This window comes from Pteronotus mesoamericanus, unplaced genomic scaffold (assembly GCF_021234165.1).
Source record: "Pteronotus mesoamericanus isolate MK-2021 breed Mesoamerican mustached bat unplaced genomic scaffold, CSHL_Meso_final contig_221, whole genome shotgun sequence".
Taxonomy (NCBI): domain Eukaryota; kingdom Metazoa; phylum Chordata; class Mammalia; order Chiroptera; family Mormoopidae; genus Pteronotus; species Pteronotus mesoamericanus.
Genome location: NW_026555092.1, coordinates 2,121,039 through 2,137,454, shown reverse-complemented (window position 1 = coordinate 2,137,454; position 16,416 = coordinate 2,121,039). Strand labels below are relative to the sequence as shown.

General features: G+C 56.2%; 1 protein-coding gene across 1 annotated transcript in view; it reads left to right on the top strand.

Moving 5' to 3' along the window:
• The window catches only part of HSPG2 (heparan sulfate proteoglycan 2), a 97,478-nt gene that overhangs the window by 29,557 nt on the left and 51,505 nt on the right, over nt 1–16,416 (top strand). Inside the window, exons 2-14 of the mRNA XM_054571692.1 lie at nt 2,468–2,600; nt 3,059–3,103; nt 8,623–8,732; nt 8,833–8,891; nt 9,166–9,326; nt 10,473–10,523; nt 10,961–11,089; nt 11,359–11,607; nt 11,701–11,820; nt 13,408–13,539; nt 13,688–13,832; nt 13,926–14,077; nt 14,172–14,318. Of these exons, the coding sequence (XP_054427667.1) occupies nt 2,468–2,600; nt 3,059–3,103; nt 8,623–8,732; nt 8,833–8,891; nt 9,166–9,326; nt 10,473–10,523; nt 10,961–11,089; nt 11,359–11,607; nt 11,701–11,820; nt 13,408–13,539; nt 13,688–13,832; nt 13,926–14,077; nt 14,172–14,318 (1,633 nt within the window). The remainder of the gene's footprint in view (nt 1–2,467; nt 2,601–3,058; nt 3,104–8,622; nt 8,733–8,832; nt 8,892–9,165; nt 9,327–10,472; nt 10,524–10,960; nt 11,090–11,358; nt 11,608–11,700; nt 11,821–13,407; nt 13,540–13,687; nt 13,833–13,925; nt 14,078–14,171; nt 14,319–16,416) is intronic.

Sequence of the window (16,416 nt, the reverse complement as noted above, 5' to 3'; positions counted from 1 at the left end):
TTGTGATTCTTAACCAGCAAGGGTCAGAATCCCCTGAGCATGCACAACGCTAACCTTCGGGTCTGGCGCGGAATGAGCCTGACTCAGTGGCTCTGAGAAGCTGCCCAGGAATCCATGGCTCACCACCTCCTGGAGGTTCTAAAGCTCACTCCTGGATGCGAACCTCCTGGCCCAGCCCAGAAGTTCACTGACCACACTTGTCCAGAGGGAGAGGGTGAGGAGAAGGAATAGGAGGAGGGGTTTGCTTGTAGACTTTGGTAGGGAGGGGCCTTACGCCATAGCAGAGGATAACGGAGGCAGCGCAGGCCTCACACAAGGCTTGGTAGTGCTGCAAACACAAAGATGCCCAAGTGACACAGCCCCTGCCTCCAGCAGGCTCCCAGCCTAGGAAGGGAGATGTGTATAGACTATGTGGGAGTGGGTGCACCCTCCAAAGCAAGTCCTCTTCAGGAAGCAGCTGGGATTCATAGGTGATGACATTTTTTGTTCATTCATTCATTCATTCATTCATTTATTTGAGTATTTACTGAACGCAGGTGCCGAGAAGGTAGAGATGAATTAGCCACAGTCCTTGCCTTCAAGGCGCTTCTATTTCAGTGGAGGTATGGATGATTACAGAGTGAGACCCAGGGTCGGGGCTGGGGGGTGGCACAGGTGTCTGGGAAAGGTAAGGAGTTAGGAAAAGTCTCCCTGAGAGGTTCTTTTCAGTCATCTTTATGGAGGTATAAATTACATGCAGTGAACTGTACCCATCATTTCAAGTGTACAGTTCAGTAATGAGGAGATGTATGTGTCCAGGGAACCATCAGTCCAAAAGCCTCCCTTGTGCCCCTTCGCAGTAAGCCCCGCCCCACTCCTGGTCCCAGGCAGCCACGGATCTTTCTGTCGCTATGGATTAGACTCTTTCCCCTGTAGAGTTTCATGCATAGAGAAGGGAGTCTTTTGTGTCTGGCTTCTTTCATGTAGCATAATGTGTTATAAAGCGTCATCCATGTTGCCATGCATATCTGCCATTTGTTCCTTTTTATTACTGAGCAGTTAAAGGCGGTGATATTTAGCTGAATTTTAGAGGACAGAATTGAAGCTAACCAGAAACAAATTGACGTTAACCAGATAAACAAAGGGAGGAAAGGTATTCAGGCAGAGGGACCAGTATGAGAAAAGGCCAGAGGCTCCAGGGCATGTACTGTGTGAAGCTGGGGCATGGGACAGAGAGGGATAGACGGTTTCTTTGATTTTTTTCTTCTTCTTGGGCCTCTCTCCTGCTATCACCACCTTGTCTAGCCAGTGAGGGCTGGGTTTGGTTTTCACAAGCAAGACCGTTTCCTTCTGGCCAGCCTGGGCTCCCCAGATAGGGCCAAGGCCAGGCCAGGGCATGAGACGCTCCCGCCAGGCCATCTGGAGCTAGGCGGGCATTACTGGGCCACAGCGAATCCCTGCACACTTGTGGGAGTGGGAGGGCTCTGGTGTTCCCTGGGGCTCCACTGGGTTTGTTTTCCTCTAAGTGATCTGGTAAAACGCCTTTGGAAAAATCTTGAGCTTGTCCAAAGGAAAAAAAAACGTTCACAGCCTGCACTCACACCCAAGAAAGGCAGGCATGATGGCTGTCAGGGCCCGGCCTGCAGGGCGCAGGGTCTGAGCAGTCCCTCCAGAGTTTGTGCGGGGCTCAGCAGCAGCCTGAGGTTGCATGGAGGTGACACCATGCCTGTCCTGCCCCGTTCAGCCCAGCTGCTGGGCTCCACCCTCGCCTCTGCACAGATGAGCCTGTCAGGGCTGCGGAAAGCAGCAGGATTAATTCTCCAGCACGGCTGGAATGTGTTCCCTGTGGCCTGGAGACTTGGAGGCCAGACTGAGGCAGAACGAGGTGGCCAAGTTGGCCTGGCGGGGAGCTGCTGCTGAAGGCAACGGCTTCGGTTGCCTCACACTCAGCTTCTGCCTCTGTCCGCTGACCCTGGCCACTCTTCCACCTGCCTGTGTGTCAAGGCCTGGGGAGGAGGTAACGGCTGTGTTTCCACGACCTTCCCCACTGTGTGTCCAGACAGTGCCTGACACTGTTGCCATCTTTGCTGGCCCAGGTCACCCTTTACCTGCCTGTGTCCCCTGTCCACTAATTCATGTCCTGGATGTCTCTTGCCTTCTCCACAAAAAAGAAGAGTCATCACTTAGAAGAAGAGTCATCAGTTACCAAAGAGACTTTAATTTTATTGTCTGCTTATTTGAAGACTCATTCAGACAGGGTGAATGTGCAGGACTGGGCTCTGAAGCCTCAAGGGGCTAAAGCGGTTTGGGGAAGCTGAGTCAAAGATGGTGGTTCAGTCCCAGCCTGATTCTTAGCCAAACCACACCTGACTTAAGCACTAGAGGGCTTTGGGGTGAGACTCTGGATCCCCCCTGAATGAAGGGGAGGGGTCCTGGGCTTGGCAGGAGCTGGAAAGTGTGACACAGTTGTCTGTGTGGTCTCCCACAGGTGACCCACGGGCTGAGGGAGTACGACTTGTCTCTGCCCGAGGATGCAGAGATGGTCACAGTGGGCCGGGCTGGCTGGAGCTATTCAGACCTTTCTGACGACGAGGACTTGCTGGCTGATGAAGCGTCCGGAGGTGGGCAGAGGGTTCTGGGGGCTGGGAGTGGAGGGGTGAGGGGCAAAGTCGGGGTGCTCCCCGCCTTGCCTTAAAGAGGCCCCGGGAAGCTCGCCCAAAGTGGTGCCTGAAGAGATGGGCTAAGAGCTGGGTGTGTCCGGAGCCCTGGTCCCAGTGACCCCAGGATCCTCCATCTACAATGAATGGCCCTGGGCTGGTGGTGGTTCCTCTGCTGTGGCAGTCCCCTCACCTCGTCTACCTCCTCCTGTCCTCACCGGGGACCAGTCTGGCCAGGCCCGTCCTTCCCAGCCACCCTGGGTCCAAACCCTCTCTCTAGGCCAACCTTGTCAAGGCCTGGGGAGGAGGTAACAGCTGTGTTTCCACAACCTTCCCCACTGTGTGTCCAGACAGTGCCTAACACCCTGTCAGAGCTCACCAAATATTTGTGGTTGCTGAATAAGCCTCTCTTTTGCTTGCAGATGACCTGGGCAGCGGGGACGGGCCTAGTGGGGACTTACCGATGGGTAAGTTTCTGGGGCCATCCTGTGGGCTCCATCCTGCACTGGGGAAAGCCCCAGAGCACATCTTTCTAGCCACGGAGGTCTCATCATTGGAGCTGAGGGCCCGGAGGGCTCCTTGGGCCTGCCATGAAGGTGTATTCGTACCTCCTGAGTGACAGTCATGTAAACTGGCTGGCAGGTGCCTGCAAGATTGGGCATGGCTAGAGTCTGTGTGTACCTGTGCCAGGACATGCCTGGCTCTGTGGTCAGAGGAGATTGCACACATTCAGGGTGGTATGGCCATAGATAGGAAATGCCCGGTTCTGGTGGGGACTGGAAGTGAGCCGCTCAGCATTCAGAGCAAAATTCTCACTTCCCAGGGCAGCTCAGCTGCGGAGTTCTTCTGCAGGGTCCTCCTCGGGACTGCCGCAGGGCTGGGGACCCCAGCAGGTATGGGCAGCCAGAGGGGCTCTGTGGCATGGGGCATTTGGGCAGGCCCGCAGAGCGGACAGCGGGGGGAGAGTCAGCCTCACGCAGAACTGGGGAGGGAACCCCACCTTAGGTCAGCTCACCTCTGAGGAGCCCAGGGCTCCTAGGTTGGGGGAAGAGGGCTGGGCCTCGCCGAGGGAAAGGAACCAGGAGCTCTGTTGGCTGCCCACTCTGCCAGCACCCGAAGTGCCCAGCCAGAGCAGGGGCCAGCCCAGCTCGGAGTCCCTGGTTCTTCTTGCCCTCAGATTCTGGGTAGAGGAGGAGCTCCCTGGTGACAAGTCCCAGCACCTCCATGGAGGTCCTGCTGACCTCTGGGAGCGAATGCTGGGTACTCTGTGATCAGGGCCAAGGACGGGGCCCTGCTCAGGCTGACCACTGGGCAGCCCCACGGCATTGGTGCTGCCCATGCCGGCAGGCCTGGGGCAGGTCTGGCCTGGGCCTCTCCAGGGCCTCCCTTCGGCTGGCAGCACAGGGGCATCCCAATGCCAGAGGGTGGCATCCTACCTAGGCCAGTGTGAACAGGGGGGTTGGCCCGTGGGTGGAGCAGTCCTGGCTGTGACCTCCCAGCACCTGGGACCCAGGTACTGCCTACAGCTTTTCTACTGTAGGTCTCTGCAGGGCTCTAGGATGCCGGGAGCAGGTGTCAGTTGGCCCCAATGCTCACAGCTCACAGCCCAAAATGACCTGAGCTGGTGCGTCCCTGGGAGCTGCCTCTTGCCAAGCCAGGCCTGCCTGCGGGGACCCTGGTCCAGTCCACCCTGTCCATTCAGAATATCTGTGGACCCTCCCATGGGGCTGCCTGCTGCAGCAGCTCTGCCCACTCTGGATTGTTTACAAACCCATCTCTCCCCATGAGAAGCAGCTGTGAGGGCAGGCGAGGCCAGAGGTGGGGGAAGGGCACGGGTGGGGAGTAGCAGCAGGGGAGGGCCCGAGAGCAGAGCCCCTTTCCTTGTGGCTAGGGCTGCTCCAGGGAAGACGCAGGGCCTTGGACCTTCTCGGCCCAAGCCCTGGGCCAAGCCCGCTGCCTTTGGGGCAGGTCCACAAAGCTGGGCTGACTCTTAGCCCGGAAGGCAGTAGGTTTGTCTCTGATCCCTAGGGGCTCAGCACGCCTGCTTCTGCCTTGCCCTCCCTGTGCTGTTAAGCAAGGGCCATTCTGACTGTAATGAGGCCGTCCCTGGCTGTGCCTCGTGCCTGGGCCCTGCCCCAAAACCAGTCCCTGGAATGTAGCCCCAGAGATGGCACCGCCCCCTCTCCTCTTCCCTCCAGCAGGCCTGTGGCTCCCCCAGGCTCGGCCCCAGGCCTGTCTCAATCTCCCTCCCAGATGCCTCTCCTCGAGAGAGCCCCACCTGCCTCCCCGCACCCAGTTCCTTTCCATCTTCTGACCTTGCTCATTGTCTTTTCCACTTCTGTCTGCCCGCTCTGACACCTGTCTCCATGTCTTTCCTTCCCCCGTCCTTCCCCACCTGGGCTCTCTTTCCTACTGTGTCTCTTCTCTGTGCCTCCTCCTTCTGTGTCACTCTGTGTCTTTCTTCCGCTCTCTGGCTCTCCATCTCTGTCCCCATGTCTCGGTCTCTCCCTGGCTTCCTCCTCCCTTTGTCTCACCTCTCTCGTTCTCCCCCCACTCTGTCTGTATCTCTCTGTGTCTGTCTCCATCTCTGTCTCCGTCTCCAAATCTCTGATTCTGTCTCCAAATCTCTGTCATTTCCCCCCTCCGTCTGTTGTCTCTCTTCATGTTTCTGTCTCTCCCTTTGTTGTCTCCACCTCCCTTGGTGTCTGTCTCTCCTTGCCTCCCTCTCCGTGGCTCCACTCTGCAGGCCCCGGGCCACCCCTGGGCCACCCTCCTGTGGCCGGCATGATGGTCTCGGAGCCTGGTGAGGCGTCTCCTCTCAGTAAGTGACCCAGCCTGGTGGGCTTGTTCTCCAACCTGCCCCCTGCCACCAGCTCTCCCTTCTCACTCCTTTTCCTTCCTCTTCTCTTCCTGCCCAGCCTGCATTTTGTCACCCTGGAGGCTCTGAGGCACCTTCCTACAGGGCCCGAGGGTCCAGCCAGCCACTGCCCTGCACAGCTGGCCCTCCTTCTTCTCCCCTGTCCTGCCCAGGATGCAGTCAGGCCCCATCTGGGCACTGGGTCCGAACAGAGCGGGCCAGGCCTGCCGTTCTCCCCACAGGGCGCTGGTTGGGCAGGGATGGGTGGCAGCCTCTCAGGAGCAAGGCCCTGGAGTACTGGAGGCAGCTGGTGTCCCCCTGAGGACTGGCTGGTCCTGGGCCCACCTGAGGGACCGAGAGGAAACCAGGGCTGGGGTTCAGGGGCCTGAGTGCATGGGGAGTGAGCACGGGGAGTAGGTGGGTAGCCTGCACTCCCCACCCGCTCCTGGGTGCAAGGCAGCTCTGGGCCTCCCACCCCTCCAGCCTTTGGCCCCAAGCAAGCTCACCACATGGGGTCAGAATGAGGGACAGGAGGGAGATGGCTGGCCTGGGCAGGCACCCAGCGAGCACTCCCAGAATCATCCTCTTCCTTCCAGCACCCTCAGCTCTCTGGGAGCTGGTTCCCAAAACACACAGGCCTCACCTGCCCCAACCCTCAGGTATCAGCTGCAGGGACACATTCCAGGGTGGGAGAGGGAAGGGCCTGCCCTGACCTGCCCTGGTCTGGAAGAAAGCCGGGGGCGGGGGCAGGCTGGAGGGTCCATGCCCTTCCCAGGCCCCAGTAGAAAGGGGCTTTGTGGAGCCCCAGCTCCTCCCCCAGGAGCGGGCACATTCCTGGGCAGAGGCCTGGCCTCCTCGCCCTCGCCGTGCCGTGGGGCTGAGGCCAGGGGCCAGGGTGGGGGGGCGCTCTCAATGGGCCTCTGTGCCCACTCACAAGGGGCCTCTGTGGCCAAGCTCGTGGCCCCCATACTCCGGCCCCCGGAGCCCCACCCACCCGGCACCCAGGAGCCCAGCCCGGCGTGGTCCCTGGGGCTCAGAGCAGGCGACGGTGCTGCCGTCACCGGCACCCTCTCGGGTTCGGGAGGTGAGGTTTGCTCCTGTGCCTGGCTTGGCCATCCCCACTGCCTGGGCTTGCTCAGCCCGAGCCTTCAAGGGAGAGGGTCCTAGTTCTGGGCGTGTGTACGCCGTGGGCCTGACAGAGGGAAGAGAGAGGAGGCCAGGCCTTGCAGTCAGGTCCAGCTGCCACTCCCCCTGCCATCCACATGCCGGTCGTCTGTCACCTCACTGCTGCCTCAGGGACATTGTGGCTGCTGTTCCCTCAGCCTGGAATGCTGTTCTCCCAGATACCTCCCTGAGGCTCACTCTCTTCCTTCGGGATCCCCTCTGAGGAGAGGCCTTCCCTGGCCACCCTGGGAGAGCAGCGCCCTTCTCATGTATTCCTTGCTTGTTTGTTTCATTTCCTTCCTCCTCCTGCTGGAGAGCGATCTCTGTGGGGACAGGAATTGTCATTTGTGGAGTTCACTGCTATGTGCCCTGCCCCTCGAACACCACCTGGCGTGCAGTAGGCCCTCAATGTAGATTTGTTAAAGCAATGGCTGCCGCCCTCGGATAGGGAACAAAGGAACCCAAATTCATTTCCTGGGTTCGTCATAAAGACCAGAGGGAATAATTACAGCCAACCCGTGCAGCCCCTGGCATGCACCATATACTGTTACAAGCACCATACACTTGCTAACTTATTTACTCTTCACAGCAGCCCTCTGGGGTGGACACTGCTGGTACCCTCACTTTATACACGAGAAAACTGAGGCTCGGTGAGGTTAAATAACTTGCTCCAGGTCCTAGGGTTGTAAGCGGCAATTTTGCTGCAGAGGCTGAGCTTTTAATCACTAAGCTCCATGCCTCTCATATAGTATAATTGGTCACATTATATCACACCTACTCTGCTGTGCCAGGTTCTGTGTTAAGCGCTTTGTACATATTTAAAACTCATTTGTAACTCATGTCAACTCAGTATTTGTAATCTATACCTTCATTCATAAAAAAATCTTGTCCATAATAGGTGCTTAAGAAATGATTGGGGTGTGTATGTACATACATATGTATGAGTCATTTGCAACTCATATTAACTCATGTTTATAACTGCTATATGAACTCATGATAAGATTTAGTGTGTATAAAATGTATACAGTAGCTTCCTAAGAAATAGTAGTTAGTTGTATGTATACGCTCACACCAATCTGACACGAATTGACTCAGCCAACACTTATTAGGCGCCTACTAGGTGCTACGCAAACACGGAGGCTACAGGAGGGAATGAGATCTGCAGTCCCTCCCCTCCCCGCATCCAGTTCACAGTCTAGCTGTAGAGAGAGAAACGTGACCACAGCTTCTGTCTTCTAGTGCTTGTTTTGTGCTCAGGCGCGGCATCTGAGCACACGGGGACGGTGCCTGTAAGCATGGTGGCAACCCAGTGTGGTCAAGGTACTTATTGTCCCCAACTGACCAAGGAAACTCAGAGAGGTGAGGTCAGGTGCCCAAGGTGTGGCTGACCTCAGAACCCCTGATTTTTACCAAGATGCTCTATGGTCAGTGGGCATTCAGGAAGGATCTGTGCAATGTCCGGTAAAAGGTGCTCTGATGGGGAAGCAGAGGGGCTGGGACAGCCCCGTGTGGGGGGCGAGGGAGGAGGAGGGCAGTCCAGGCAGTCTTCTTAGAGGAGGTGATGGCCAAACTGAGTCCTGAAGGATGAGGAGGAATTGGCCAGGGAAGAGTGGGGAAACGTCTCAGTCACTTGCAAGTAACTTCTGCACCAGGCCAGCCTCCTCTGGTAGCCACTCTTCTTGTTCTGCCTTCCTCTGAGCTGCCAGGGGTCTCCTCTTCTGCACCATCGCTTGATTTCTGGGATCAGGCCACTTTCCCTATTAGTTGAAGCCCCTCACCCAGGAGTGGGGCCTTGGCTTTGATCCCTGGGCAGACCATCCAAGGCCACTCTAGTATGTGCTAATAGGGGCAGTTCTGGGCCGAGCTGTGGGCACCCAGGTGTCAGCCTCAGCAAGAGGTCTCCAGGGACCGTCCCCCCAACTACCTGAGGCCACCACATGGTGACACCGTCCCCCCCTTCTGCAGTTTATTTCCGAGCCCTGGTAAATTTCACTCGCTCCATCGACTACAGCCCTCAGCTGGAGGATGCAAGCTCCGAGGCGTTCCGAGAAGTCTCCGAGGCTGTGGTAGACACGGTGAGGGGAAGGGGCTTTGGGGAGCTGTCCAGGTGTGGGGGGCAGGACTCGGGGGAGGGTAAAGGTATCGGGAGGCTGATGGTGCTGTGTCCCTCCCCAGCTGGAGTCAGAGTACTTGAAGATTCCCGGAGACCAGGTTGTCAGTGTGGTGTTCATCAAGTGAGAAGGGTCCCCTGGGGGCTGGTGAGGGACTGGTGGGTAACCCGGAGGAAGCTGACGAAGGTGGGGAGAAGCCTGGGTGCCAGGAGGGGAGGCAAGAGAGGCCTAATCCGGTGAATCTGTTGGTGAAAATTCAGGAACTGGTAGGGGAACAATTGGGACCTTAGCCGGTCCTGTTCGGGAGATCCGGCCTGCATCCAGCAGGGGCCAGGGGAGAAGCTGAGACCGCAGGCACCTTCCTCACACTGCTCCCCGGCCCCGTGCCCATCCCTAGGGAGCTGGACGGCTGGGTCTTCGTGGAGCTGGATGTGGGCTCCGAAGGAAATGCGGACGGGGCTCAGATTCAGGAGGTGCTGCGTTCGGTCGTCTCCCGCGGCTCCATTGCCTCCTACATCACCTCCCTCCAGGGATTCCAGTTTCGACGCCTGGGCACAGGTGAGCCCATCCTGGAGCTTGGGGTCCCCTCCTCTGGTTTCTCAGACTTGTGTGGGTCCCCTTTGAGTGTCCCCACCAGGGGCTCTCCTAGCTTGGGCTTGCACACCCCTAAGGATGGGGAGTGCACCACCTTATGAGCCCACCCCATCGATCTTTATGCAGCCTTGGCTTGGGTTGAACATTATCTGTCTCCTGTAACATGTACCCATTAGACTCACTTTCTGCCCTGTCTACCTCTATACATTGACAACAGGTAATGATTCTTTTTTTCATACAGTACTTTCAGATCCAAAATACTTTCGTGTTTAATAATAGCCAAATTATTTACTGAGCACTGATTACAGGCTAGGCACCCTGTAAGGCCCTTATGTCCAGCCCCCCACTCAGTCTTCACAGTAATTTCTATGAAGTAGTTGTTATTCCTCCTGTTTTGGAGATGAGGGTGCTGGGGCCCAGAAAGGCTAAATGACTTGTCCAAGTCCACATACACAGATAGTGGAAAAGCCAGAATTTAAACCAAACACTGTGTCTTTGCCAGTCTTGCCAGAACCTATGATAAGATCAGATGAGAAACAGATGAGAAACTGAGGCTTAGAGAGAAGAGGAAACTGGCCCAAAGTCACGCGGCAGTTAGACGCCAAGTCCTGGCCTTCGTACTCAGTTGGCTCAGGGTCCTTTTTACTGCCTCCTGCCTCCTGTTTTGACTCCCTGAGTCTTGTCTTTTCTAGGCTAAACAATCCCAGTTCATTCCTCATAGGCTGCGCTTCTCAGCCCTATCTCCATCTCAGTTCCCTCTCCTGAGAAGGCTCCAAGTTGTCGCCATCTCTGACTCAATGAAACCCAGAACTGAACAAACTCTATCCCTACCATGATGTAGCCAACTCAGAAAAAAAAAAAAAAAAAATAGTGAAGCCATCACCTCTCTCATTCTGCACATAAACCTTTAATTAATGCACTTGAAGATCGAGTGTGCTCTTTTGGCGTCCCCAGGCCCAGGTCTGAAGATTGCAGGCGGACCAGCCGTCTTTATTTTTCAATGAGTCTTCCTCACTGGGGATGGTGGGATGGGTCTGGCCCAGCTCTGCAGCTCACAGATCCCAGGTCCCAGGTGGCTGGGATGGCTGCTGACCACACCTTCCTTTCCAGCACAGACACCCCCGCCCCCCTTGGCCGCTGTGGCGGCCGCAGTTACACCAGGTGAGAGTGTAAGCCAGACCCAGGCCCAGCCGGGTAACTAACAGATGAAGGTGAAGGAAGGATGAGGGCAAGATGGTTGGGCTTAGCCCACAAGCCACCCCTTCTCCTCTTCCTCTTTGTCCTCGCTGGGCCAGGTTGTGGCCTGCATGTGTGTGATGTGGTTGCATGCATGTGGCATGTTAACTGTGTGAGGTCTGTGTAAGGACTGGGTGAGGCTACTGCCACATATCCCATGTCTCGTGTGTGCTGTGGATGTGTCCACCATGTGCTCCTTGCCCTTGCTGAGTCTGCCAGAAACCACAGGGCCTGATACAGGGCACCAAAACCCACTGCCAGCTGTGCTATGCCTGCGCATCCCTGAGGAGTCACCCCCTCCTATGCCTTGACGTCTTCCATCAACCTTCCACCTGCCTCTTCGACTCCCCCCAACCCCACAGTGCCCCAGATCTCGAGAGTCTGCACCGAGACTGAGTTTGCCTGCCACAGCTACAATGAGTGTGTGCCCTTGGAGTATCGCTGTGACCGGAGGCCTGACTGCAGGGACATGTCTGATGAGCTCAACTGTGGTGAGGGGCTATGTAGGGGGCACAGCGAGTGGCCTGCAGATGCTGGGGAAGGGTCAGGGTATGTCTGGGCCTCCAAGTCAATCTGGGCTGTAAGGGTTTGGTGTAGCCAGAGCAGTCTGAGGGAGGTGGGCAGGCGCATGGAAGGGTGATACCAGGGTCAGGGCACTGGGTACATGTGGCAGGGATGGCCTGGGGAGTGTGGGGGGCAAGGGGTGAGGAGTCACCATCCACCCCCGCTCGTGCCAACACCAAGTGGCCTGTGTCCACAGAAGAGCCAATCTCAGAAGTTGACGTCACGCCACCCCTTCTGGTGGAGGCATCACCTGTAACACCACGACCAGAGGCAACCACCACGCGGCTACTACCAGACACCCCAGCTCCCCAGCCTCTGTTCCCTGGTCCAGACAGGCCCTGTGGGCCCCTCGAGGCCACGTGCCGCAGTGGGCACTGCATCCCCAAAGACTATGTCTGTGATGGGCAGGAGGACTGCAAGGACGGCAGCGATGAGCTCGACTGCGGTGAGGACGGGGCAGGGGTGGCAGTGAGGGTACAGGGAATAGGGGAGCTGGCCATGGCAGGGCCTCTGGCTGAACCCTGCTTGGCTCACCCAGGCCCCACTCCGCCCTGTGAGCCCAACGAGTTCCCCTGTGGAAATGGACATTGTGTCCTCAAGCTGTGGCGCTGTGATGGTGACTCTGACTGTGAGGACCATACCGATGAGGCCAACTGCCGTGAGTGTCCCAGGGTTCACCTGGTGTCCCCACCCTGCCCCGGCCTAGTTCCCCCTGTTCCGTCCCTTCTTGGACAGGTTTGTTTGCTCTCCCTGGCTGAGTAGAGACGGTTCAGGGAACAAACTTTGTGTTTATCTCTTTCTGACCCCAGCAGTGAGAATCCTTGGCCTGAGCTGGTCTTGTGTAGCAGGCTGTCTGGCCAGACTGCCCATGGTTACTGCCTCTATCGCTTTTCCTTGTTTTGTTACCATTTATTTATGCTTGGGTCAGATGAGTAGCTAAGAGGGCTTGATACATACACCACAGTCCCTTGATGATGGGGCCTTTGATGTATGTGTAAGTCAAAGCATTCTCCTTAGGGGCCTTGAGGTTTTCCACCTAGAGCTGGTTCTGAGTTATTTGTTCTTTCATCAGCCCAGCTCTTAATCCATCTGTCCATCCAACTATCCGTTATTCATCTGTCCAATATCCTTCTCCCCTCCCTTTCATTCATTCACTCACCCTTTCATTCAACTGTCCATCCATCCATTGTCTTTCTGCATAGCTCTTCACCTGTCTATGCACCTATCTATCCAATATCCTCCTGTCCACCTCACCATCCATTCTGTTATCCATCCATTCACTCTCCATCTGTTCATCCACCCATTTGTTCACCATCCTTCCTCCCATCCATCTCTCTCTCTGTTTATCATCCATCTATCCATTGTCCATCTTTCCTGCTCTCCATACATCTATCCATGGTCCAGGAGTAGGGGAAGGGTCAAGAGATCAGGCCTCTACTAGGAAACAGTCAAAGGAAGTCCTTGTTGACAGAGCACAGAACAGAGACCATGAAAGCTGGATGGCCTTGGGGCTTTAGGTTGTTGGGACAGAGAACCCTGAGTTAATGTCATAGATAGCTGCCTCCTGGCCTTCTCTTTGTTCTTTCTCTGTGGACGTGTGGCCTCTACCCCTGCCCCGCTGTGTCCTCTCCATCCCTGTCTGTGTGTCTGTCTCAAGCTTAGTCTTCCTGAGGAAGAACATCAGTCACTGTCTACTAGAGATGCCAAGCTAGGGCTCAGCCCTGGCACCAAGCCAACTCTAGGCCTCCAGCCAGTCCCTGGGTGGCTGCCTCAGGCCAGGTACCATCCTGGGCCAGTGAGAGGGGCGGGGAGCAGCAAGAGAGGCTGTGGCAGGCCCCTTGCCAGGCCTTTCTGGTAGAGAGAACCGCCTTAGGTATTACTTGGAGTCCAGAGATACCAGCCACTTTGGCTGTGCGTGTGGCAGAGTCTTGTGCTTCTGAAGGAGGCTGAGTGCGGGCGGAACTGAGTGGCCGCCATGTGCCAGGTTTGGGGGAACGCAGATGGAGTGAGTGGTGGGGTCAGGGTAACGTGATGATCTGTTTGATGGCTGACTGATGACCGTGACATTGTGAGCATTGTTGTGACAACAGTGTCAGGGCCTGGTGAGGGCGGCTGTGTGTCATGTGGGTGAGATGCGACAGTGACCCTGAGAACACCTGGGGAAGGTGGACAAGGTAGGGCTGTGGGCATAGGTCAGAAATGGGGGTGGTCCACCCGCTGCCCACACACCTGCTCTGTGCCCCAGCTGCCAAGCGCCCCGAGGACGTGTGTGGGCCCACGCAGTTCCGCTGTGTCTCCACGAACACATGCATCTCGGCCAGTTTCCACTGTGATGAGGAGAGCGACTGTCCTGACCGCAGTGACGAGATTGGCTGCAGTGAGCGGGGAGCTGGGGTTGGGGGGCGCGCTAGGGGCCTTGGGCTGGTTCCTGGGTGCCCCTCCCCGCAGTTGCAGCCTCAACCCTCCTCCCCCGACTCCTCATCCCTTGGCCCCTCGCACCCCTCACTCCTGCTCCTGTCTCCCAGTGCCTCCCCAGGTGGTGACCCCTCCCCAGGAGGTGATCCAGGCTTCCCGGGGCCAGACGGTGACCTTCACCTGTGTGGCCAGCGGTGTCCCCACCCCCATCATCAACTGGCGGCTCAACTGGGGCCATATCCCATCTCATCCCAGGTGTGGCCCTGGGCCTAGGTGGGGGCTGAGGGTGCAGAGGAGGCTGAGCCAGTGGACCAGGCCTGACTCTGCCTCTGTCTCGGGGCCCACCAGGGTGACAGTGACCAGTGAGGGAGGCCGTGGCACGCTGACCATCCGAGACGTGAAGGAGGCAGACCAGGGTGCCTATACCTGTGAGGCCATGAACGCCCGAGGCATGGTGTTCGGCATTCCCGACGGTGTCCTGGAGCTCATTCCACAGCGAGGTACCACCGTCAGGCTAGGGGGCATCTGGGCTGGGGGTGGAGGTGGGCCTGCCTGCCAGGGCCTACTGCAGCCCGCTCCTGTACCGCCCCGCAGGGCCCTGCCCCGACGGGCACTTCTACCTGGAGGACAGCGCCTCCTGCCTGCCCTGCTTCTGCTTTGGTGTTACAAGCGTGTGCCAGAGCAGCCGCCGCTTCCGAGACCAGATCCGGCTGCGCTTTGACCAGCCTGATGACTTCAAGGGTGCGTTGGTGGGTGGGGGGACAGGCGGGCACCAGGCTACAGAGGGCTTAGAGGGAGGGCAGACACAGGAGAGCAGCAGCACTGGACATATGTGTCCAGGTTCGGGAGGAACGTGGCTGCTGAAGAAATGCTAAGCCCCATGAGAAAAATGTGTCTGGAAAAACACACATTTTTAGGAAAAGACAAATCTATACTTGATATTTACCTGCTTCAGGTTATGAAGAGGGTGGGCTCTAGAGTCAGATTCCTGGTTCAAATCCTGGCTCTTACCCTTACTGCCTGTATGCCCTTGATCAAGTTGCTAGCTTATGTCTCAGTTTTCTCATCTACAAAATGGTTAGAAAATAATAACTACCTTTCAGGTTGTTGTAATGACTCAATGGGTCAATATATGTCAACCTCTCAAAATAGCGCTTGGACCGTGGTAAGTGCCCAGTCAGTATTCCCTGCTGTTACCCTCATCCTGACAGACTGAGAGGTGCCATTGTCCCCAGAGCATAATGGCCCAGGCTTTGGCATCTTAGGCCAGGGCTGACCTCCAGCTGTACCAGTGAGTGCCTATGTGACTTTGACCAAGTCACATACATGTAGCACATGTAGCTACATGTAGCTCTCTTGGCTTCTCTGGGCCTGGTTTCCCAAACAAAAAGGCAGGCAGCTGGGCTAAGTTCTCTTGCTCTGCAAGGCAGAATGTCATGGGCCCAGACATCAGACAGACCTGGGTTCAAGTCCCAGCTTTGTCATTTACCCCCTGATGTCAGGCAGCCCTGCATCTCATTACCTTCATCAGAGAAGATTAAATGCAAGTGGAGGGCTTAGCGCCTCACACAGTAAGCACTCAACAAATGTTGCCCATCATGTCCCTTCATTAGGTGAGGAACCTCAAAGTGACTCTTATAAAATGTCATTACCTCCCAAAGTTGTCCCCTGGCATATTTAAAATGATAATGGCCATAGGCACCACTTCACAAGCTCTCAGTTGGCACCCTGTCTTGATTCACACAGTCATTGGATGACCAATAGCCCTGGCAAGGTTGAGGCTGATCGTACTGTTTTCAGATGAAGACCCTGAGGCTCTTAGAAGTTGTGGGGTTCCCCTGGGGTCACACAGCTATTTTAGAGGCAGACTTGGAACCCAGGCCTGTCTGATTGGAGTTAGCATGGTCAAGGTGGGTAGAGATGCCAGGGCGAGTGGGTAGCCTGTATGGTAGCCTGTGGGTGGTAATTAGTCTAGAGGGGGACCTAAAAACATCCCTGGAAGGGAGGGAGGGAGGCAGGTGTGGGGCGATGCAGCCTGGTCTCGGGGTTGTGTGTGGTCGTTCTGCCTCTGTGGTTGCAGGGGTACAGTTAGGATCATGGGGGAAAGCTGCTGGCAGATGCAGACAGACATAGGAGCAGGGCAAGGAAGGACTTTCTAAGAGTCAAAACTGTCCGGACTTCGAGGGACTACCTTTGGAAGTAATGAGCTCCCCATCCCTTAGAGTTGTCCGATGTGGTAGTCACTAGCCACATGTAGCTACTTAAATTTAAATGCATTAATTCAGTTCCTCAGTCACTCTGGCCACATTTCAAGTGCCTAGTAGCCACTTGTGGTTAGTGGCTACCATACTGGGAAGTACAGATACAGGATATTTTCATCATCACTGAAAGTTCTCTTGATGGTTGGTGCTGCCATGGAGATCTGGGAGGACGCTGTGGGGAGAGTTCCTCTGTGCGTGTGTGGAGGAGAGGGCTGGACCAGATGACCTGTCATAGTAACAGCAACAACAGCTAACCATCCGACAGCAACAATAACAGCCAACAGTTTTTTGAGCACGTCCTCTGTGTCACACTTTATTTTAAGCATATTACATCAGTTTGCTCATTTTATCTTCCTAATAAGCCTGTCAGGCAAGCTGCGATTACCTCATTTTGCATATAGGAAAACTGAGGCTTTGCCCAGGCTCACATATCAGGAGGGCAAGGGGGCCCAGGACTTGGGTGCCTGTTCTTCAGCCCCGTGTGGTTTTCTACTGCCCCCTGAGGGCTGTTCCCACTCGGACAGTCCACGGATCAAGTGGCTAGCAAAAGGCTTTGAGAAATCCTGCCACAAAGAATC